This window comes from Phoxinus phoxinus (assembly GCF_949152265.1).
Source record: "Phoxinus phoxinus genome assembly, chromosome: 13".
NCBI classification, from domain to species: Eukaryota; Metazoa; Chordata; class Actinopteri; order Cypriniformes; family Leuciscidae; genus Phoxinus; species Phoxinus phoxinus.
In genome coordinates this window covers 25029954-25054559 of record NC_136888.1, presented here as the reverse complement: position 1 = coordinate 25054559, position 24606 = coordinate 25029954, and the positions used below count along the sequence as shown (strand labels likewise).

General features: G+C 37.4%; 3 protein-coding genes across 10 annotated transcripts in view; 2 read left to right on the top strand and 1 right to left on the bottom strand.

Moving 5' to 3' along the window:
* evla (Enah/Vasp-like a) overlaps positions 1-9595 on the top strand; it is a 30341-nt gene extending 20746 nt beyond the window's left edge. For 4 of the 8 annotated variants that reach the window (XM_079632977.1, XM_079632973.1, XM_079632975.1 and 1 more), the window contains 11 exons: positions 1886-1943; positions 2613-2674; positions 3746-4525; positions 6426-6670; positions 6797-6900; positions 6997-7033; positions 7139-7181; positions 8199-8259; positions 8791-8851; positions 8948-9005; positions 9107-9595. In XM_079632977.1, the coding sequence (XP_079489103.1) occupies positions 1886-1943; positions 2613-2674; positions 3746-4525; positions 6426-6670; positions 6797-6900; positions 6997-7033; positions 7139-7181; positions 8199-8259; positions 8791-8851; positions 8948-9005; positions 9107-9144 (1547 nt within the window). In that variant the 3' untranslated portion in view covers positions 9145-9595. Of the gene's footprint in view, positions 1-1885; positions 1944-2612; positions 2675-3745; positions 4526-6425; positions 6671-6796; positions 6901-6996; positions 7034-7138; positions 7185-8198; positions 8260-8790; positions 8852-8947; positions 9006-9106 lie in introns of all 8 variants that reach the window. The other 4 variants (XM_079632976.1, XM_079632974.1, XM_079632978.1 and 1 more) reach the window with 2 other exon arrangements.
* A 520-nt stretch (positions 9596-10115) lies between these two features.
* On the bottom strand, positions 10116-16118 carry degs2 (delta(4)-desaturase, sphingolipid 2). The gene is made up of 3 exons (XM_079632981.1): positions 15607-16118; positions 12152-12894; positions 10116-11317 (listed from the first exon to the last, which is right to left on the bottom strand). Exons 1-3 carry the CDS (start codon positions 15686-15688, stop codon positions 11174-11176), a joined length of 969 nt encoding a protein of 322 aa, XP_079489107.1. The 5' UTR covers positions 15689-16118; the 3' UTR covers positions 10116-11173.
* Positions 16119-19166: 3048 nt separating this feature from the next.
* yy1a (YY1 transcription factor a) lies at positions 19167-24419 on the top strand. The gene is made up of 5 exons (XM_079633335.1): positions 19167-20580; positions 22349-22511; positions 22934-22994; positions 23172-23330; positions 23436-24419. Exons 1-5 carry the CDS (start codon positions 20070-20072, stop codon positions 23616-23618), a joined length of 1077 nt encoding a protein of 358 aa, XP_079489461.1. The 5' UTR covers positions 19167-20069; the 3' UTR covers positions 23619-24419.
* The last annotated feature ends 187 nt before the right edge of the window (positions 24420-24606 follow it).

Below are 24606 nucleotides of genomic sequence, written 5' to 3'. Positions count from 1 at the left end.
CTGTCTCATTTATCATGCTTATTTACTCAATCACAAATGTGTTCAAAGAAACGGCATATGTTACTCCCTTACTTATTAATCAAGCAGAACTGTATTTAGTATTTATTATTATGTTTTTCATGCTCTGTGGATGAGTTGCTGTTTATGATCATCTGCATTGCTGCCTGAGGTTTCCTTCCTGTTTAAATGCTGTGGTTCTTTCATTAGGTGTAATATAGAAAACATACCACCACTGTGATTAGTGTTTTCTGTGTTATTTCAAGACATCCGGTGGTGGTTTTTATTGTCAATTGTTTCAATGTCGAAGTAATGCTGATATACCAATGAGACAATGTTTGATGCTAAATGGTTATAAATCCAATAAAATAAAGGTTGACAAAATATTCAGGAATACATTTTAAAATTTGAAGATCTGTACTAAAAGTAAGACGTTGAAACAATGTTGCGATATTGATGTTGATTCAGTTTGCAAAAATATCCATGATACTGATCCATGATACTGATTCTTGGGAGAATAAACGTTGAAATGCTGACTGGGGTATTTGTGTAGGTTAAAATGTTTGTTTAAAGGGGTGGTTGATTATGATGGGTTTATGATAATGTTGCTGTTTGAGCATAAACAACATCTGCAAAGTTACAAAGCTCAAAGTTCAAAGCAAAGGAAGATATTTTTCTACAACAAATGGCTGGTAGGGACTACACAACATTCCTCCCGGGTTAGTCACATCACCAACCCTAAAATTTACATAAACCCCGCCCCCGGGAACGCGATTTATAGATTATCATGACACAATATGCTAATCAATGACTAGAAGATAACTACACATAAACTACCTAAATTCATCAACCTAAATTCATCAACTAACCATTCAGAAATGTCCCGTTGCATTCTCCATGTTGTCACTTCTTCTTGAGTCTCTCCAATTGTCTGACTCCGGTTTGAACATAAACAATGAAATTTTCAGATAGATTTGTTTGTTTATTTCGTTTTTTAAGTTTTGAGACCACTACATAGTCTAGCTGTGTGAACAGCTCATTATTTTCACAGTAGATAGAGGTAAACTCAATTATGTTTGATGGCGCCTAGCAACCAAAGATTATCAACCACATTAGATATGCACACGCTAAAGGGCCTTTCTCTGAACAGAAGGGCCTTCCTTCCTCCCTTGAGCTTCCATGCCCCATACTGAGATCCTGAATGTCATATGACGTAAATAGTCATCATCTCAGTAACCTGAGAGCCATGTTTACCATTATTAGCCGAGCTCAACAAGTTCAACAGAACAATTATGGTGGCTTCAGAATGACTGCTAAGTCTACAGTGATGAGGTGTTGGGTATGAGGAGCAATTGTGACATGACATTATTGTTGTGACACCGAGCCAAAAGTGACATTATAAGCACTTAGATGTCTTAGTTAGGGAGGATAAAACACTACCTACCGGTATATCTTTTGATGTTGTTGTCAAAGGCCATGTTTCCAGTCGAACTCATTCAGTTGTCAATTAGTAGATGCTAGTCAAATTAGCCACATGAACATGAACCGGTTTTTGTGACATACCCTGATTTGTGAAAATCATAAACAAAACTAATACTGTATCTGTATTAAATATAAAGTCAACTGAAGCATGATTTGAACTGACCAATGTCAAATATTTAGTTTCCAAATGATACTATATACCGAAGAATGCAAGACATGTTAGATTACATAAACCAGTTGCCCAATGTAAAATCTGTGTCCTGAAACAAAACCAGTTGAAAACTACTGTACTGATCAAGTCTTCCATTTGAATATATTAATGCAATCAGACACATTTTACAGTTCCTGAGAGACAATGAAATAAAATATCTATATGATGAGATACAATTATTTTCTTTTTCTTCAGGTCCAGCAGCTCATCGCCAGAATGGACCGGTGACTGATGATGTTGAGGCTCAGAGGAGGTGCGGACCGTAACTGATGATGACATTTACTCTTTCTGAAACATCTGTCACATGTTAATCAAGCTTTTAATCATTGGACACTGTCCTGAATTACAGAATATGCTCTTTTAAAGTAAAGTGTGTAATGTTTTTTTCTGGTCTCCTTGAAATGTGTAAACACTGTCTCTGTGGCACTTTCAAAATATGCCTGTTTGTTTGAGCATCCCGACCATCCTGACACAGTGACAGTATCTTAACCAATGGCATGAGTTTGGGGCGGGACTATCTGTTTGCCTGAACAATTGCAAACAATTGAGTGTTTGGGAAAAATCATTTAGTGCCGCTAGAGAAAATGAAATTACACACTTCACTTTTAACATTACAGGTCAGAGTGTGTTCGGTGTATTACTGTTTCAGAAATTACTCATCAATACATTGATTTTCCACTCAGTATTCTTCACGTCATAAAGATTGAGAATGAAGTCTAGATTGGGCCCTCTAGTGGTCAGATGCAAAGCTGAAATCTAGCATATTTAAAACTTGCTGAGCTCAACAGGATAAAGTGTGAACTGAACACACATCATTTTTTGTTTTCTAGTGAGCATGTCTTTGTGTCAGTACGCAGTTTATACAGTGGATCGAGTGTTAAGATTTCACTTTATTTTTAAGTGAGATAACATTTGTTTCTAGGCAAATAATGGACCAGCATCAGATGCAGATGGAAAGGGAACGACGGACATCAGGTTCTGCAGGTAGGCTAAAAATTTCACATCTCTGTGGAATATGATACGAGACTACATGCTGTGCAATTAAAACACACCTTCACACTCACACACACACACACACTAATAAAACCACCACAGAGTAACCCTGCAGGCTTTATTGTCTGCTTGGACAAGTATTTACACTGAGGAATATCAAATTCCCTGGCCGGAGAACAGATCCCTGTTCCAAACAGCACACACTGCCCATCCTCTATCATACACACATGCTCTCTTTCTGTTTCAGCACCTGCTTAAGCCTTAATCAGTTCAGCCAAAACAGTCATCTTTCATAATGCCATTAACAGCATTTGTAAGTTCTGTTTTGGTGAATCTCACGAAACATGTCAAGAAAATTAAGCCTGTTGTTGGACAATTAAGATTTGTGCATTATTTCATGATAATGAATCCCTGTTGTCAGTACTGTTATACAGATATCATTGTCATTTATGTAATTCAAAATAATAACAATAATATGACAATTGACAATTTGTATATTTTATCATTTTTTAATTCATATCATGTTAGTAGTTGTTAAATGTAGTATTTGATTTATATTTACATTAATAAGTTATTTGGTATTATTTATTTAGTTATTATAATTGTAAAATAATGTGTCTTTATATATATGCTCAGTTAAAAAAAAAATAGGTTCGAGTACTTTCACTTTTTTAATTTGAATACTTTTTGTGTCACAGTAATATGAATCTATTGAGAATCACCTTTGAGAAGAACTAATATTGTTAGCATTATTGTAATGAGAATTTGGGAGGGGGTGTTTAATTGTCATGAAAATAGTTACAGTGAAACAGAATCTTGGTCATAAAATATGCTTAATTTTGTTATTTCTCCATTTTTATTTTTCTGAAATCTGACCGAGATGTTTTTGTGAGATTCACCTGTAGCATATAACTTGCTTTAAAAAAAAATATATTTTGCTCACATTTCATCTTTTTCAGTTCATTTATACACTTTGATGCTTTGATTTTTGTCACTCTCATATTTTCTCTCTTTTCGTTTGTCATTTGTGTTGAACCGTTTGTCTCTTTCTCCGTTTCTTAGTCTCCACCCTTCAGTTTAAAGTGTCAGCATCTGCCTCTCAGTCCGAAACCGCTCTGCATGACCTCAGACTGTATCGGGCTAACACTCTCCCCCCTTCCTATGCTCACCTTAACCCCATGCCACCTTCCTCCCACGCCTCCTCTTCCTCCCAGGAACGGGAGAGCGGCTACCGCACGGTGGACTCCCCTCAAAAAAAGGCCCAGCAGCTTTCCCAGCTATCCACCTCTCTGGCTTCTGCTTTCTCCCCCGTACAGCCAGGTGTCACCCCTCCACCTCGCAACATCAAGCAAATCCCTCTTTCTCCTCCAACGGCCCATCTGGACCCCAAACACGCCACTTGGTCCTCCGCCCACATGTACGCCCCCTTACCCACTGCATCGCCCCCTGTTGTAATGGCAGTACCAGTCAAACAACCTGCCCTGCCTGTCGCCCTCCCCCTGCCACCCCTAAACAACGGCCCAACCTGTGGCCCCAAAGCTCCCGCTAACTCTTCCCACTTTGTGCCCGTAACACACCACCAGCAGTCATCCAATGGCAAGGCAGAGGAGTGCTACCCATACCAAACCCCTCCAACGCAGGTCACCTGCGGAGCACCACTGAACCCACACTATCCCATACAAGAATTGTCCTGCCCCCTGCCCCTTCTCATTGGCCAGCCCATCCAAGGCCCCGCCCTCTACCCGCAGCAGCTATACCAGGCCACAGCCCCATTCGACACCACACCCACCTCTCACAAGACGTCTCCTTCGCCTGTTTATCAGAACGCCACAGCGTCCAGCAGTAAGTATTTCAGACACCCATCAGCTGCCCCCTCCGTAGTTATTTGCCCACCACCAAAAGACTTCACACACCTGTCCAGTGGAATTGGGCCGATGACATGCTGATCTCAAAAGCTTTCCAATGAGAACAGCACAGTCTTTGTACTGAGACCATATGCAAATACCGTCCCGTCAGCATTGTCAATGAGGCTGTTGACTTTTGTATATGTGTTATACGACAAAAATCACAGAAGATCATTTGAACAAACGGCAGCTGCCTAACCTTCTTTGTTCTGAATAGAAGGAGGATTTAAGATAAACATTCATATACATCACGGTGATGTTCATCTGTGTTTGCTCAAAGGTGATTTATTTGTATTGTTTAGGTCATTCAGCGTCACACTATGAACTAACATTATGTTCCTTTTTTTCCCCCGTTTTATTTTCTGAGAGCTTTTGCTCTTTGCAGATCATGAATGTGAAATGTGTCCATTGGTTTATGTTAAAATGCTTGGTTAAAAATAAGGACATGGCCTGCTGACCCAGGGCCAGTGTTAGAGAGTATTGGGCCACTTGACAGACCAGTCATGTATTCTTTCTTTCGCTCCGCTGAATGTTTATTGTTGTAAATCCACATTTAAATTTTGCAAATTTAAATGCTTAGTTTTCTCTGATGTATTATTCAAATTCTGCTGATTTGTCACCAAGGTATATTATCTACCTGTCTGAATGAGGTTTTGTCAAATTTGCAAAAATGCCTTGGAGGAAATTAATTGAAAAATACAAACCAATCAATCTTGTATTGTATGCCATTGTTTTTCAGCAGTGTGTTTAAGAATGTGTTTAAGAATTTGCTTATGAAATTTTTGTTCATATAGTCACCATATTCACTAACATGCAAAAGTTGGGGGTCGGTAAGATAAAAAAGACGTTGTTTTTAAAAGAAGTCTCTTGTGCTTACTGAGGCTGCTTTTATTTGATCAAAAACAGTTACAAAAAGTAATATTGTGAAATATTTTTTTTATATATATATTTAAAATTTTAATTTATTCCTCGAATGCAAAATTTTCAGCAGCCATTACTTCAGTGTCACATGATCCATCAGAAATTATTCTAATATGCTGATTTGATGCTAAAGAAACATTTCTTATTATTATCAATGTTGAAAACAGTTGTGCTGGTTAGTATTTCTGTGGAAACTGAAATTTTCTTAAGACAAATTCAGGATTCTTTGATGAATAGAAAAGTTTAAAAGAACTTAATCTATTTCAGAATCAGAATGAGCATTATTCTCATAAATTTGAAATGATTTGAAATAGAAATCTTTTGTAATGTCTTTACTGTCACTTTTATTTAATTTAAAGCATCCTTGCTGAATAAAGGTATTCATTTATAAAAATAAAAATAAATAATCTTACTGGCACCTCACTTTTGAATGGTAGTGTATGTTGAAAAAACACTTAGAATTTAATGAGAAATGTTTGTAGCTAAAAATAAAAAAGTGTCAGTGTTTTGGAAGTAGTGGCCTGAGTAATAAATTGAAAGTACCAGCCCGACTAAGCCAGGAGAAAGAAAAAGAATTCTTACTGCTGAGTCCATATGTAGGTATATTTCCCCGAAAACTGTAAACACTGTGGTGCTATCAAAACATTTGCAGTGTTTGTCGAAGCGTCTGCCGACAGCCGACACAGTGACTCAACTAATGGTGTGAGTTCGGGGCGGGGCTATCTGTTTTTCTGACCAATAACATGAGGGGAACCAGAAACCTGTTTGCAAATGCTAGTAATGCACAATGTAAACACTTCACCTTTAAGTCAACACAAATGTTCACCATTGCCGTCTATTTTATTGCAATGAATATGCAATTACCGGTAAGCACTCAGTCTAGAATATAACAGTGATTCTTTCCTTTCTTCCAACAGGTCCACCTGTCCCACCGGGTCATCCCTCCATGGTCTTATCCACTCCTCCCATTCACCCCCCTACCTCAGCATCCATGGCGGGTCCACCGGCCCCTCCGCCCCCTCCTGGGCCTCCCCCACCCGGGCCGCCGCCACCCGCCACAGGACCCCCTCCTAGCCCACCTCCACTGCCGGCTGGTGGAGGTCCTGCTCCGGCAGGCCTGGCTGCAGCTATAGCTGGTGCCAAGCTGCGTAAAGTTCAGCGGGTGCGTGGCACATATCTTTCCCAAACTCTCCCAGACCTCAACATGTTTCACATATTTTTTGTTTTATGCAATAAGCGTGATAAGGGTATCTTGGTGCCTGATTATTCCATGTTTTATCTTCTGTAGCCGGAGGACAACAGTTGCAAGAACGATGCCAATCGCTCCAGTGGGGGCAGTGGAGGAGGTGGAGAGGGTCTCATGCAGGAGATGAATGCTCTTTTAGCACGGAGGTCAGACCACATCCATTTCCTGTCTCTTTTTCATAACTAATGATCCATGACTTGTGGTTATGCAAACTTTGATTGTTAAATATGGTCATTCTGTAGGAGGAAGGCCTCCGAGAAACCAGAAGAAAGTCAAAATGTATGATTTTTGTACACTATTCATTTAAACACACACTGATTGTATAATTCTTAATGTTTGATTATATTACATTATTATTATTATTCATATTACTCTTTCTTGTAGGAGGAGTCTAATGGATCGCCTTCCTCTCGTGGACAAAATTCAGGTGGTGGTACTTTTATTATTATTATAATTTTTTGTTAATTTAGTAATAACGTTCAAAAGTTTGTGGTTAGTAAGATTTTGTAAATGTTTTTAAAATATATCTTATACCACCAATGCTGCTTTTTGGTAATCACAGATACAATAAAAACAGTAATATTTTGAAATATTACAATTTCAAATAACATATCTAATTTAACTCCTTCCCCGCAAGCGTTTTTGAAAAAAACGTTGCCAGCCACTACCAGTATTTTTTATCAAAAATGTCATGGCCCACAGAATATTTTGTTGTATGAATATATCTCACCATGAAATATGTCAAAAGAAAGAACAGACCCTCTGTTTTTAAAAATGTTTTTATTCTAGCTTCATGCTTTTTTATCAACACCTGAATATGGGTGTTTCATTAAAAATCAACATTTTGAGCCAAAAGCTTGATTTCTATGCTGTTAAATGTTGGTGATCGCGTTGTTTACATATGCTTGCATATGATATTGTTTGTTTCTGCTGCTTCTTTGCCTGTGTTTTGATCAGAAGATTCTGTTCTTTTCAGAAGATGTCATAGCGCGTATAACAGTGAAAACACGGAAAGACGATTTGGGCGCGAAAGCGGTGTCTCACAAATGACGGAAATTTCCGTCAATGGCGGGGAAAGAGTTAATATATTTCATAGTGTAATTTATTCCTGTGATGGCAAAGCTGAGTTTTCAGCAGAATTACTCCAGTCTTCAGTGTCACATGATTCTTCCGAAATCATGGTAATATGCTGATGTGGTCCTCCAGACATTTTTTTTACCAATATCAAGTTTTAAAACAGGGTGCTGCATCATATTTTGAATAAAAGTATTTATTTATTTCAAAATCTTACTTGCCCACATTTAGTTGTAAAGAGAAAATTGTAAAGACAATATTTTAACATTTAAATATATTCATTTAATGAAAAATGTTTTATGGTAAAGTATGAGGCGTATTGAGGTTTGGTGAGCAGAAGAATCATCCATTATTTAAATGTTCTTCTTAGATCCTGTGAAGAAGCCATGGGAACGGGCAAACTCTGCAGACAAGTCTTCAGCTGTGACAAGGTACAGTATGTTTTAACAGGTTTATGGTGCAGTAAACATGACATTTTTCACTGTTTCGTGAGTTCTTTGTCTCCTGACTTGTAATGCTGCTTGCTATTTTACAACATTCGGTTCCTTTTAAAATTTACATTTATGGAGGCATTCCACAACGGATTGCACCAGAGCAGGGAAATGAATGATTTTGTCAAGCTTAGGGTTTGCATACGCGAGTAAATGCCTCGGTTGTCAATACAAATGGTCATGTTAAGGAAGTAAAGCACAGGGCAACATGAGCTTGCAATGACCTAAATGCAAATTCTGTAGGTCTAATGTTATGCTAGCTTGCATTGAGTGTTTGTGTAAACACACAGAAAATGTCCTCTTTGAACTCTGAAAGTGAACCCTTTATAAAAACTGAGATTACATCAGAAAACCATGTTAATATTTAATACATCTAGTTTTTTTTTTTTTTTTTTTACAGCAAACATGACTTGCAGGTCAATTTTATATCATTCAAATTGTATTTAAATATTTACGCTGAATATTTTACAGGGCAAAACCAATCGGAAGCACCAGTGATGCTGAGTCATTTGACTTTGACAGAATGAAACAGGTTAGTTCAGACTATCATTCAAAATGTATTATTATTGTGCAAAAAATGAGGACGGACTGGTCTGCTAACTATTATAAAATCTGTTGTGCTCAAAAGGAGATCTTGGAGGAAGTTGTGCGGGAATTACAGAAAGTAAAAGAAGAAATCATTGATGGTAGTTTTTTTTTTTTTATATATATATAAGTGCATGATCATTCAAAACAAATGTGTTCATATCTTTTCAGAATATTTCAATTTTTCCTCTCTTTCTTTTAGCCATTAGAAGGGAACTGCTGAGAATTGGCTCCACATAGTCTTATGAAATGTCAATGACGACGACTGATAACGACTGAAGGTTCGGGGAAGTACAGGAACGCGCACTTGAAAACGTTCTCGCAGCATGTCTGCAATGGTACGGAAAATTCATTTGCAGAAATGTTGTGCAGAAAAAAGGAATTACTGAGAAGGACAAGGGAAAGCTGAGGAACAGAAGGAATTGGAGTGAGTGAGTGAGTGTGTGTATGGATGAGCAAATGAACGAGCAGATGGAAATATAGACCTTCACACTGAATTTTCTATTTCCTCCAGTATGAACGTTGAGACAGTCCACTGTGCAGCTTGCTGCTCTCGCTCTTTCAAGTCTTAAAGTCAACACGTTGGAAATTAATGAAGATATTTTTTTGTTTTCTAAGTTTATATTGTTTCATCAGTCATTGTTATTATTGTTAAGAATTGTATTATATTAAATGAGAGAGATACAAAGTTGCACAACAGTTATTGTCAACCTTTTATATTTTATATTACTGCTCTTAATCATTGGGTTTTAATAAGTACAAACTGCAGACATTTGTGCTAGCAAACTTTCAGAAAACTACTATAGTTAAAACTGTCGGAGACATTTTGGTTTTTGTTTTGTTTTTTTTACCAATGCTGGGGCCTCATTTATAAAACGTGTGTGCTCACAGATTTGATCTATACTAAAATCCACGCCATCGTTCATACCTTGCCACTCTCCATTCTCAAGTTAAGGATTTAAACTGGTTGACTGGTGCTCTTTTATAGGTTAATGACATTATTTAGTTGGCGTTTACAAGGTGGAGATCTGAAACCATTCAGCTGCTCACAATTTCAAGATCATTTTGCGATTTATAGACTTCACATCTGGAAGAGAGTCGTACACATTTCTCTGAATTACACGAACGCACATTTGAGAAATGATCGTAAGATCAAATGTAGGATGGTTTCTACACAACATTTTATAAACGAGGCCCCAGAGGTTCACTAGAACTTTGTTCTAAATTAATTTGGAGATATGAGGTTAAATATCGACACTCTTTCAATGAGCTCAAGAGATGGACATGGGAAAATATACATGTATATGTATATAAACAACAATGTGAGATGAATTATTGAAAGAATTGGGTGAATTGTTTGATCGTACAATGTATCCTGGTTTAATTAGGTTGATCCTGATTTTAAAAGTTGATGTTGATATTTCACAAAAATTACAATTAAATTATTCACATGGTGAGAGTGAGAGATTGATGGAATTAAAAGAACTTTAAAAGCTTTCCCCCCCTTTTAAAAAGTCGTGTCCCGTGCTTCTATTAAAAATAATGTCTTGCATTTTCATTGAGCATTCAACAACCACCTTGCAAAAACTGTCAGATTCATATATTGAGAAATGTATTGAACAGTGTGCTGAACAAATATATTCCATATGTAACATATTTATCACAGTAGTGTTCAGAGTTAAACTGTCACAGTGCAAACGACAGAACTTACAAAACTATATTATTTAAAGACTTAAGTTACACAACACAATGATACATTTGGTTTTCAAAAAGGCCTCACTGATGAAAAAGCATTTGAAGTCTGCTTAAACATTTCATCTCCGCACTTCTTTCCTCAGGTACATCTTAACTGGCATCTCAGTAGTTGGATAGAGTTGAGTAACTATTGGCAATGATATATAAACAACCGCATTCATTTTGTACATGTATACCATAAGAACAATATTAGATCTAAAACACAGTTTCACATCTTTGGTAGGAATGAATATGGAAATATTTTGAGACGGTCAACTGGGCTTTGACACTCCAAATCATTTAACATGGTCCCAGGTGCAGGGAATGTAAAGTTATAGTTTGGATATTGTTCAGATGGATCTACGTAAATTATGTGACAGAATTAAGTAGTTTGCCGGTTCTTGTGTGAAAAGGTTTGTTCCTTTTCAACTAATAGCCTGGCAGGTGCCAATTATCTTTCATTTGCAGATTTGTGTAGAACTTTTTATAAATATATCGTAGTATGTTTGGTTCGATCAGTAGTCTGATACCAAATTTATTCCTTTTTGCCAAGTTTGTATTGTCTCTTGATTCTGGCGTAGGGGCCGATGGTGTCATCGAACACAAAGTCCCAGAGCACTCGCATCCAAGAAGTGTGTTGAGGGAGAGAGTCATAGTACTCTGCTGCAATCCTCTTGACCTGTAAAATGAGAAAGATCCATAAATAAATCATAAATATTACTTACGAAATTTCAGTTTATGTTTTGAATGACATGCATAATGTGAACCAAGAAATATGAATGAGGAATGACGGAGTGCTGGTTTCCTGTATGTAGTTCTATCATACTTAATGGTTTAAACATTAACAGACACAATGTATTCCATAAGCAATCGGTTTACAGACAGGCCTTTGGGTTCCTTTTCACTGAAAGTGTGATGTCTGTAAGCTATGAGCGCAAATAAATTGTCTCATGGACACTGATGAAGCTTGGAAAATAGTTCAGCAAATATTTGTCTGTCTTTCTAGTTAGTCTCACGACACCAAATGTCACATTCTTCCTCTTAATCAGTAACAGTGACAAAATCAATACAAAGCATTACATTACCATGACATTTCCACTTGAGCGCTACCTTGAAAAGTAAATTTACTTAGAACTTAAAATCTGGTCTCCTTCTGGTAATCTATGAATTTATATTAAAGACTATCTTGTATGAGTGAGAAAAACCAAGGCAGCAACTGTAAACTGTCATTTTTTCCGTTTCATTTTTTCATGTTCAGTATTGGATATTGAATTGTTAATGCTCATTTCCTCTCTTTTTATATTTAGATCACCTTTGCCATCACCTAACCATCATCTTTAAAACACTAAATCAATAGTCATTGAGCATTCATGAATGATTGAGTTAATATTCATTTTCATAGAGTACATAATAATGTTGTGATGCCTTAATTCACTTGTAGTGTGTAAAAGCGACTTATTTTATTTTAATATTGTGCATCCCTAAAAACTATGGAATATAGCCAAACTCGTACCTCAGGTAATTTGCTGCCAGGAATGCTGGGGAAGTCATGGTGCTCCATATGGTATCCCACATTGAAGGTTATTAAGTTGAGAGGGCCGTAATAAGAGTAGGTTTCGTGACCTTTCGTAAACATGTAGTGCTCAGCGATGAAATGTCCAGAGATGGGATGCAGGCCCATGCACAGAATAGAGCCAGAAATTAGATAGACTATAGGCTTGAGTCCCCAAAAATAGTAGATGATAATGTCTACCACAAACTGCACGACCGCATTCAGCATCTCCAACTTGGTCACGGGCTTGGGGTTCACGATCAACGGACGGAGCGCGTAGAACAAAGGCTGGAGAAAGAGCCAGAGCACCTTCCTGGCTGGGGTGCAGAAGAACCAGCCCTCAACATCGGTCGGAATATCCACGTCCAAGCCATCTCCTCCCAGATAGCGGTGGTGGTCGATGTGGTACTTCTTGAAGGATGCCGAGTAAGGCAAGCCAATGGGGAGATTGGCGAACATGGCAAACCAGCGGTTCCAGCGAGCCCTTTTAGTGCCAAAGGCCACGTTGTGTGAAATGTCATGGATGGCTAGGGTCAGAGAGTGGTTGATGCAGCCACCGAACGCATACGCCCAAAACAAAACCCACTTCCAGGAGAGCTCGTGGACCATGTAACATGCCAGCAGCTGGGTGAGCACCATCCCTGACACAACCCACTTCAGCTGGGGGTCATGACCCATCAAAGACTTGATTTCAGGATACTTTGCTGTAGAGAGAGTACAATGTCAAGAATATTAAAATAATTAGTTTGAATAGAAAAAAAAAACTTTTTTATTATTTTTTTATTTATATATATATATATATACATACATACAAATGTTATACATGGACACACATAAAATACAACTTGGAGGGAAATTGTTTTATAGTGTGAGACCAGACTGCAGAGTAATATGAGAGACAAAACTACCAGGGCTATAAAAATATAACCAGGGGATCTAAAAATCACAAGCAACAACCTTTTCCATTATATTTATTGACAGCTATATTTAAAAAAACATCAAAGGATATATACTGTTGCTTGAGCTCATGAAATTTGTTTTCGTTACAGGGATTATCATAGATCTTTATTGAAGTCTTATTCATGTTCAGGGATGTGTTGTACTTCCATTAAAGAAAGATTGTATTGAAATTAAGCCTTCACAACCTCTTTAAATGAACACTCGAAATAATTATGCTTGCATATCACACTTGAAGCGATTATTTTTAACTAAAATGTTATTGAAATAACATCTTAACTCTATTTTAACGAACTTCTCAAATAAAAAGTACATGTTCTTTGCAAAAATGATGACGACTTCATTACAGTTTCTAGTGGTAACCTATTAAACATGTTAAAACACTATATGTTGCGTAGTCAACCAATAACTAATTCTCCCCACATGGGAGACGCTCCCCTAACAGTGTGCTTTTTAATTAGTGGATTTGTTTGCCCTGCTAATGTTCTGTTTATCTTCCACTGCATGGGATCTCTTTAAAGCAGTTCCACAAATATCCATGTCAAAGTGACCACTTTCACCAATAACATGCGACCTGCATGCAAATCTGACATAACACTTTTTTTTTTCCATGCAATTTGCATAATATCTGATTGCAAACGGTCCATATAGCTAGGTTTTCTACTGGTTTATGCTTGTGAAAGCAGGTAACATATTCATATTTTGTTTTTTCATCTAGGCTAATGCTGCCACAATCAGTGAAAATGGGCCCCTCGGTCATCATCAAAAATGGTTTCGGTTCCATATGATAAATTATCTGTGTATTTGTTTTGCTTTTAGATCTGTCAAACAAATGGCGCTTACTAAACTAGCAGCTGTGGCTGGACACCTGCACTTTTTCCCTACCCTTGAGTCTCTGCTTTACTCTGAACAAGATCACACCTGCATGGCTTATTGTCACATAAACACATAAGCAGGTTCAGCTTGTCATGTTTAAATTAAGCCTATGTAATACAACCTGATTCCAGTGTTTCTGTACATTGGACACATCCATGTAATGAGTAGCCAAATGCCATAAAGTGTGTAAATAAAAGTACCACAAACTCAACTGCCAGATGCTTAAAAAAAGGGGTGACGTTTTGGCATAAAAATGACTATATGGTCTTTTAGCAAAACAAGAATAATTTAAAAAGTGATTTGGATTGCACTGACACCAATAATTTTTAACACCAAGTTTTTCTGTTACTTAAATATATTGTATAAAATAATTTATATTTACTGTATTTATTATAAATAATTATATATATTTTATAGGCCAATGCATTTCCTGATTACTCAAAATATGTCAAATATTTTTTATAAGTTTGTAGTATCAGAATCATCATCCCTTCTGAAATAGTCTACAGATGATAGAAGAATACACGATTAATATTTAAAGAGCTTGGGGTGTAAAACTACCCGCACAACTTCACAATCATGTAAATATCGTTTTTAGGGGGGTATTGAGAATTGCAGTAAAGGGGAAGTTCTTACAGTTCAATTATGTGTGTCAAAAGAGCATTACCTTTTAATTCCATATTTCTATGCAAAAAAAAAAAAAAAGAAAGAATTCCCTCTGGTCTTCTATCTTGTCATTTTTGTGGTGAAATCCCCAAGCTGTTCATATATTTGTTTGAACTGAGCTTGTGACACATCTTCACTGTTATGGTCATATGACTAGAATGTTGTTACCAAGCAAGACCCATTGATATTGAGCCAATAATGCCTTGAATCAGTTTACTCAAATTACCATCCCCTGAAGCCATTGTCTGGTAGATGTGATCCAGGAAAAACACATCTGTTTCACCTGTCTACACCGGTGTGTAGCCTAACCACATTAAACTAAAGATGTGGCAAAGTGCGCTTGATCTCAATCACAAGAATGTGGGGAGTTAATATTGTGCATACATAACATACGACGGCAGAGTAGGCTATATAAGAGAAAAGAAAATAAAGAAAATATTCAGTTTACGCTCATCTTGACACATAGGCTAAGCAAACGCACACACACGCTCGCTCACCGGCACGTGCCCTCTTCCGGGCAAGTTGTATAGGCTATATTGGGTGGGTACTATAGCCTATTGAATATACTTTTATTTCTTTATTTATTTATTTATTTTAAATTAGAAGATAAGCATTTTGATTAAAAATGTCATCTTAATTGTCCGAATTCCTCTATAATCAGTGACTTGAGTTAAGTCATGATATCACTCATGATGAGACAAAGTGCTTCATGGTACACATTTGAAATATATATAGCCCATATCTTTGCCAACACAAGATATACTACAACAGGATAAAAAAAATCAACACGCTCCCAAATGGTTACGTAGATAATTACTCAATTGAAGTCAATCGGCTATCCAAAATCATACTTCTCCAATATGTTTTAGCGAATTCAGCTGACATACAGTTATTCCTGTCATTTGATTTACACTTACCTAAAATTTCTTTTCTTCTCCATGTATGCGGTTGCTCATTATAAACCCATTCAAAGTCCCAGCGTCCAACTGCTTTCCCCATTTTCACACCTGTGTGCCGCTGGTGTAATGAGCTCAGGTGATTCCTCGCTCGCTTACTAGACTTGTTTCGCACACGCCCTCTTAGATAAGAGGAGAAGAAGGTGTGCCTGAGAGTTTATGCCAACGGTAACTAACTTCAACCGAAACCCTAACAAAGTAACGAGATAAAGTTGGCTACAGAGCAGCCTAGCCCATGTTAATCGTCCCAATAAGAAAATTAGGCTACATTTTGCCACAGATGCAAAACCGTTGTCTGTGAAATGTTTGGCAATGTGATTTAAAATGTAGGCCTATGCGGGACAATGTACGTAAAGTATGTGAAGTTTTTCTTTTATTTTCTTTATAATATAGCCTACTTTAAGCAGATGTGTCACATTGTCACAGTCCTGTATTTCTGGTCTAGACAGGTTTGCGTCACCTTACCGTGAGGGGGCGTCTTTTATTTAATTATTCCTTCAAATAGCCTAAGGAGCATTTTACAAACCTCCTAGCACCCAGGAATCGACGTTTGACCAATGTAGTGAATGTTATATTTTAGTGAATTTCTCTGAAACCCTATGTCGCAGTCTGGATCTCCTGTAAAGGGCATATTCGAGCTTCTCAAAGATTCCCAATGTTTAGAGGTTTCAACGGAGCCAGGATTTTTTCATGGGGGTGGCCAGGCAAGGGCCAGCAAACAGTCTGGGGTGGCACAGACATTTTTATCATTTTAATTTAAAAATGAGTTTGACTATAAGTATTGGACTGTTTTAGTGCCTACACAACTGAATACAGTTAATTTATACTTAATTGTAATTGAGATAGTAGTGAATTAGGAATCATGGAATACTGAGTGAATTTTTATCTTTTTTATTATTATTATTCACCACCTCCAGGCATATTAATAAAGGGGCACACACTAAGTTCAACTTGCTCAGTTAGCTTGCTTCTGGTTCTCAAAACACCCAATAGCTTGTTCTACATTGTTGCACCTTCATGAATGACTGAGACATGCAGATAACTACTGTAGCTCAAAGATGAATAAACCTTCAGTGAATTTTACATAATCATTGAATTCTTCAACCAATTCTGAGTTTGTCAAAAAAAAGTTGCAACTGAAAAAGTAAACACTCTATGTTTAACTTTTCTAAATTAGTTGTCAAAATAAATAATTGCAACAGTTCTATAATAGGCTACTTAAATTAAAAAGGGAAACAATTTTTTTTTTTGAATCATCATGTGCAAGAATGTGAACAACGCAGAAGTCAACAGCACATAAATGCCAGAATGTAAAATTAGTTATTTTATGGGTTTAAAAATTATCCATTTTTGTCCTCTTTAAAAATTAACGCCAGCTAGTACAAATGCACAGTGCTCACATTTATTTGTAGGCTACATTTAAAAATGACATCAGTTTGTGCCTTATATTGTGATCTCACATAGCAGATTATTATTATTATTACAGACAGATGTGACACATAACAAATACATGATGCATGCATGCAGTTTTGACACAGCTTTAATCGCCTTTTTGATTATTTCACGAGTCAATTGACGTCAAAACACGCCGCATTTGCGCACAGCGAGCACAGTACAACGGCTGACAGGACAGGAAAGTTAGTTTTACTGAAATTTGGCCTGACAACATCTCATCTTACCGAAGATAGCCAACTGATGTAGGACAACGCGCGCCGCTTTTCTCAGCATCTGACAGAAGTCAAAATAAAAGTGGCATCAGAAAAACAAAGATTTACGCTTGTTGTTTCTTTGACTGCACACTAGCGACGGTCTTGCAAACCAGTTGAGAAACATTGACACTATATTTACTATGCGTATATCACTGTCTGTTGTTCTGCTGAAGCTCGTTCGGCACCTGCACATTTCCGCACTCGTTTGACTTGCGCTGGCGCTGAGGTGTAGTTGGAGTGCGCGTTTTTTAAAGTTTTTTTTGTGGTCTTAAAGAGACGGTTCTGCGTTTAAAAAACGTAATTCTTGACAATAAAAAAAGAGACAGAAACAGCAGTTGTGAGAGGGGTGGCCAAAGGGGTGGCCAAGCTTAGGCAAAGGGTGGCCACGGCCACCCCTGGCCACCCCCTAGATCCGCCCCTAACATGACAACTCCCTCTTCTTGGTCTTTGAACATGATTGACATTAATATGGTGATCAAATTTAGCACTCTTGTGGAAATATGATAATATTTTGTAATTATCATTTAAATCTGACAAATTTTCAAATGGTTTGCCCATTATTACTCATTACACCTCTTTTTTCATTATATGCAACACATTAATATGCAAATTGGATGCATTGTATTGCATGGGAATAGCCATTTATCAGAATAGAATGAGCTTTATTCGCCAAATGTGCACAAACGCAAAAGGAATTTGTTGTGGGTTTTCAGGAGCTCTGGTACATATACAGTGCTTAGCATAAGTGAACACACTCATGCTAAAGTTGACTAAAAAGAGGAATAAAAAAATCATCTTTTGGAAATGTATGTGGTTACACTTTATTTTGATAGTCCACTTTAGACATTCTACTAACTATAAGTAACTTTCTACATGTCAACTGTCATTAGAGTATTAGTAGACTATAGACTGTCAGTAGACTGGTAGGTTATGGTTAGGTATAGGGTTCGGGTTTCGTGGAATAAGTTGACTTGTAGTTTCCATGTTACTTTTAGTCAGTAGAACTCCAACCTTTAAGGACACCAATGTTCTTTGAGAATTAATAATGTATCGTAAATAAATAAATGTTCTTCCTTAAAATACAGGGTGCATAAGTCAGGACAAACTATATGTTAAATTCCCATAGAGGCAGTCAGATTTTTACTTTTAAAAATTATTTCATGGATCCAGGAAGCATCCTGATAAAGAAGTTCCCCTGGCCTTTGGAATTAAAATAGCCCCACATCATCACACACCCTGCACCATACCTAGATTGGCATGGGGCACTTTCCATAAGAGTATCCCTCAATGCAAATCAAACCAGCTGTTAGGCTAACTGAAATAAAACCATGCAAATATACTGACTTAAAGACCCTGTATTTTAAGGAAGAACATGTATTTATTTATGAATATGACATTATTAATTCACAAAAAAAATTGGTGTCAACCTTAAAGGTTGGAGTTTTCCTTTTTTTATTTTTTATTAAGGCATTAAGATCAATTTCCAAAAGATTATTTATTTATTCCTCTTTTTAGTCAACTTTAGCATGGGTGTGTTCACTTATGCTAAGCACTGTACATACATACATGATACAAATAGAAAGAACATTTAAATAAGACTAAGAAAGAAAATAATAATTATAATGTAATATAATAATAGCAATTTTACCCATATATTGCATAAAGTAAAATGGAATATCAATTAATTTCATTTTATCTTTCATAACATAGTTGAGATAATCTTTATACAAAGTTTGGTAAATAAACAAATAATGGAACCTAAAAATTTACTGGTTAATGAAAAAAACATTGTTTTTTTTGCCAATTCTAGTAATTTCATCTCTTTTTATTTTTTAAAGAGTCTTAAATTCACAAAACTTTGTTGTTTCTCAGGAGGATAACAGACAAATTTAGATAAATGGCAGGCATGCGATGTGATATTTGTGTCGTGTAATGTATTATAAGGCCTAAAAAAATAAAAAAATAAACAACGAAATACAGATGTACAGAAATACGAAATACACTTTGATATTATGAATAACATTTTACAAAGAATAACTAATTACATAATGCCAGCAAATATAGAAATAAAGCATACAATAAAAAGGTCACAGAGTATAAAACAAAAGTAGAAAAAATACCATTTCAATATTAATACCTAATAATAACATTACATGCTCTCATCACATTTTTTGCTTTTACATTACACAACAAATACAAAACATTATATTGTTTAAAGTCACCATGTGGAATAGGCCTATATGGAACTTAGTATATTATAGTATATCACTTCACTTCCATCTTATAGTATATCACTTCCACCTAGTTGTAAATCTATAGGTTTCACTTTATGAAAAATCCTCTTTATGTCAATCCGAAATATATTTGTTTATTTAAAGTGTCCGTGTCATTACTACATAAATGTTTCCGATGATAACGTTATTTTATTTTGTTTTTGATATGCAGTTATCAAATTTTCTCTAAACGATGCGTAAATGAAGATTTTAAAAACTCGCTAGTGGATAATTTACACATGTTTAGTGTTAGTGGTGAGAATGAGGTCAAACGAAGAAGAAGATCTCGCGAGATTTCGCTTGTCTGATCCTCAGGCAGAGTCCGTGAACGGAGTCAGTCAATGTGGGACGGAGTTTTGCCTGTTTGTTAGTGGAGAAGGAGGGGGAGAGCGGGTCGTTGACTTGACACAGGGCTTGCTTGAAATCAGTTCGGAGAGCAAGAATGGCGTCGGGTGAGACACTGTACATAGAAACCGACGGCTCGGAGATGCCGGCCGAGATCGTCGAGCTGCACGAAATCGAAGTTGAGACCATCGAGACTACAGTGGTCGGTGGAGACGACGACGACGACGACGATGATGATGATCACCAGCCGATGATCGCTCTGCAGCCTTTAGACGATCCGAACCACGTCAACCATCAGGAGGTGATTTTGGTCCAAACTCGCGAGGAGGTCGTGGGCTGCGATGATTCAGACCTCCACGCAGACGACAGCTTCGAGGACCAGATCCTCATTCCCGTCCCTGTTCCGGTGGCAGAGGAGGAATATATCGAGCAGACTTTAGTGACCGTGTCTGGCAAGAACAGGATGAAGAAAGGGGGAGGCAGTGGGAAAAGAATGGTCAAAAAGAGCTTCCTCAACTCCGCCGAGGCGAGCGGACGCAAATGGGAGCAGAAGCAAGTGCAGATCAAAACACTGGAGGGGGAGTTTTCCGTCACTATGTGGGCATCGGGTAAGTTTTGACATCACATCAAGTGCTTTGTTCTCGCGCAGGCCTCGTGTGGGCCCTCTTCCTGTCGAGGCCGTTATAAAGCTGCCAGATAGTTTAGTGCCAAAAACGATTTTCAGACTGAAAAAGCCACTTGTAAGGATGGCCCCGGTCTAAATGTTTTTGTTTTGATGGGAAGCCATGTTTTAAGTGTGGATGGGCGCCGCCATATTCCTCCAGACCATTATGGCGGCCCCGAAACATGGCGGTTGTGTGAGCGGGGAAAGATGGCGGCGGGAGCGGAGAGAGGCGCTGTGAGTCCGCCGCGCTGCTGCAGGCCGCAATGGCGCAGCTCATTTTGAAGAAGGGGAGGGACCTAGTCACACGATCTGCTGTTTGTCTGCAAAATATCTCTCACGGCGCTTCATTCTCTCAATAAACAAATGTTACCGCGTATTTAAATCTTGTAACTGACAAATTCAGATACATTTAGCAGTTTCTTGTGCCGAGGAGCGATAATTCTGTTTAGTAAGACGTGATTAGCATTTGTACACATTTACCAGACAGATGCATTTTTGCGCATCGATTTTAAAATAACATTTAATGTTTAAAATACGGCGTATTTATTATTAATAGTACATATTCAAATATTTATGGTGGAAAGCAAATTGTGTAGTCGGGAGAAGACAGAAGAATTTGTAGCTGATGCGATTTTGATATCTTAGCTGACGATTGCAATTGTGGTTAACGACAGTGTAAATTCAGAAAAGATGTCATTTAATCTCTTTGAACTTGAAATAGTTAAATAAAATGAAATACTGAAGAAACTACTCCATTTGTTATGGAGCCTAGCAGTCCTACTGGATGCTGAATATTAGCTATATTCGCTATTGTTGTTGTGGGTATTGTGCATTTGTTTCTTTAGTTGTTTTCCACTTGCGTGTGTCGTTTTAAGGGCGTCTGGTCTGTAATGTCTAAAAGTGTTTAGTACTTGAATATTTAAATAAAGATAATGAGCATGGAGTGCCTGTTTAAATCTGGTTTATACGTTCACGAGTGTGCGGTGAACCACCACAGACTGCGCATGCGCTTCACGCGTCTACTGTTTATTTGGAACATTCGCATAACGCAATGCTTCACTAGAGAAAAATACCTTTAACGCGCACTTCATTGCATTTCTATACTTTCTTAAAATGACCATATTTGGATGCGGAATACGTGACTGAAATTGAAAGTGCCCATAATCGCGTCAGCATATTAATTGCTTATGCATCGTTTCTCGGAGACAATGGAGAGATAATTTGTTTTACCCTCAAGATGAATCACTTATTATGACTTGGGTGTTGACTGCATTCAGTGCATTTAGTTTTTGTTTGTGCACTTTATGCACCAGAGAAACAAGGGCGCAGCCATCTTTAGAATGTTGTCTTTGAACTTCCGTTTTTGCGGTCGCTCTGTATTATTTCTATGGCATATTTGCTGTCCAGGAGTAATTCGCTTCTGAAGTGGATTTACTTAATGTAAAGTTAACGAAAGTTATCATGAGGAATGTAATGTTTAAAGCAGATGTCTTAACAAATGTCAGTCGACCGGGAAGATTTTAAAACGAGCAGTTCATTCATTAATACGCAAGATCGCTGTGAAAATACAGACCGGAAGACAAAAGACAACGAGCGCAGCTCTGAAAAGGGGCGGGGCTACATAAGGTCAATAACGCTTTGCTCATTATGAATACAGGGTGTGTGATTTGATAAAGTACTTGGCTAAACGTGTAATATTTTGTTTTGCACAGACGATAAGAAAGATGTCGATCATGAGACCGTGGTGGAGGAGCAGATCATTGGGGAAAACTCTCCTCCTGATTACTCGGAGTATATGACAGGCAAAAAACTGCCACCTGGTGGCATACCTGGAATTGACCTGTCAGACCCCAAACAGCTGGCAGAGTTTGCGAGGTGGGTAATCAGCCAAAAGATTGAAACTTTATATGAAGCTCCAAACATAGGTTCAGGAGGAGCCTAATCATTTAGTCCTGTCAAACATCATTATGAGCATTACGATAAGTAGCAGTCATTTATGGCATAATGTTTGTAGGCCCCAAGCATGAGAATTTATTTTTGAAGATTTTAAACCGGATTGGTCCAGAAAATAATTAGGTATGTTATTGTTACACCGATTAGATTTTTATGTAGTATTTTGAAGGGAAAAAAAACAAATAACCGACATCACAAGTTTAATTTCCAAAGCCAGTCCATAGTTGTTTTAGATTAAAAAAAAATATTTATTATGGTCACAGCTGCCTTTAGTTTTTGTTTTGACTTGTGTATTAAACAGCACACACACAAATGTCTTATCCTTAATATTTTTCACTTTACAGAATGAAGCCCAGAAAAATAAAAGAAGACGACTCTCCAAGAACGATAGCATGTCCCCACAAAGTGAGTGCCTGTTTTTAGCATTATGTTACATTTCGGTAACACAAGTGCTGATTTAAGATATTGTGCTTTAACATCAAGATGGGATCACTGTTAATATATATTGATGTTTTTATTTGTTACTTTATCATCTTGATTTTTTAGGAGTTTAGTTGTTTATCATCATTGTCTTTATCATAGGGTTGCACAAAAATGTTTCGGGACAACTCCGCTATGAGAAAGCACTTGCACACCCATGGGCCACGGGTTCATGTCTGCGCTGAATGTGGGAAGGCGTTTGTGGAAAGTTCCAAGCTAAAACGACATCAGTTGGTTCATACTGGTGAAAAACCTTTCCAGGTAAGACATTTTTTTTTATAATACTATTCAGAATGGTGTAGAACTGAATGAAATATGTTAGATCTAACTAATAAATATCCCAATGCTTTATCTTTCCCTCCACAGTGTACTTTTGAGGGATGTGGAAAGCGCTTTTCTTTGGACTTTAACTTGCGCACACATGTGCGGATTCACACTGGAGACAGACCGTATGTTTGCCCGTTTGATGGCTGTAACAAGAAATTTGCTCAGTCCACCAACCTGAAGTCTCACATTTTGACACACGCGAAAGCTAAGAACAATCAGTGAGATCGCTCGCTGAGGAAAGTTCCCTAAAGACATTGTCTGACAACAGCTTCCTGCTCCAAAACCCACTTTGTATGTCGTTTCTAGAACCATTCTTTTCTAAGAGAATCTCAGCGCACATTTTGATGGGAAATGAAATGTGAATGAGGACCTGATACCAAACTATCCCGTCAACCTTCTCATGGTATAGACCTGAATTAAATAACTTCCCGGTTATGAGAGTTTCTTCTTTTGAAGATGTGATTGTTTTTGTGGACCCTCATTCACATACAAGATGCTCATTATCCTGAGCCCAAAGAAGCAAAATGTCCATCAGTGTGTCCGTTTCTACCAGTTTGCAAAGACAAGGACTGCTTTTTAGATGTCTTCAAAGTGTGCATATTGTACACTTTTTAGAGCGTAGAGCTGTCATAATATGTGTGTGGTGTGTGCGCGTGTGTGTGTTGTCCCTGAGACTTAAAACCTGTGAATGCTTTTCTTTAAGGAGAATGAGTTGGCATTCAGCATCTTTTTTCTTTTTTTTTCAATGTAAATACAGCTTTTCTTTGTGAGGTATCCTGTGCAGGTATCTCATTTTGTATACCTGACATGTATAAATGTTTTGAAATCATGTAGATAATAGAGATGTTGATTAGATTGTGTTTAACCAATTAAAACAGTTTTATTCAGCTTCAGGAAGTACTGCTACATACACATGCCTTCTTTTGTAACACGATAACAATCTACTCAGTATGTGAAAAGACACTTTTCCATTGAATTCTCTAATTTATTTGATGATATGGAATAAAGCTAAACTCCCCTGTGTAGTTGTCAAGAGCCTGAAGTTCATCATCATGCTGTTGTATGTTATATGCTCTCAACTGATTGTTAAAGCTGCACAATCCTTGCTTTTACAATTGTTTTATTTGATTTCACAAATGACTGCCTGAATGTGATTGGGTTTTCTTCATGGTAATTGTTAAATAAGTATTATTGCCTCTAGTAGACAACA

Excerpts from the sequence above, each read along its gene's own strand:
- degs2 (XM_079632981.1), bottom strand. The coding sequence starts at position 15,688 with ATGGGGAAAGCAGTTGGACGCTGGGACTTTGAATGGGTTTATAATGAG. Across the intron at positions 12,895-15,606 it reads GAGAAGAAAAGAAATTTTAG|CAAAGTATCCTGAAATCAAG; the intron begins GTAAGTGTAAAT and ends CTCTCTCTACAG. Across the intron at positions 11,318-12,151 it reads CTGGCAGCAAATTACCTGAG|GTCAAGAGGATTGCAGCAGA; the intron begins GTACGAGTTTGG and ends CTCATTTTACAG.
- yy1a (XM_079633335.1), top strand. The coding sequence starts at position 20,070 with ATGGCGTCGGGTGAGACACTGTACATAGAAACCGACGGCTCGGAGATG. Across the intron at positions 22,512-22,933 it reads CAGCTGGCAGAGTTTGCGAG|AATGAAGCCCAGAAAAATAA; the intron begins GTGGGTAATCAG and ends TTCACTTTACAG. Across the intron at positions 23,331-23,435 it reads CTGGTGAAAAACCTTTCCAG|TGTACTTTTGAGGGATGTGG; the intron begins GTAAGACATTTT and ends TTCCCTCCACAG.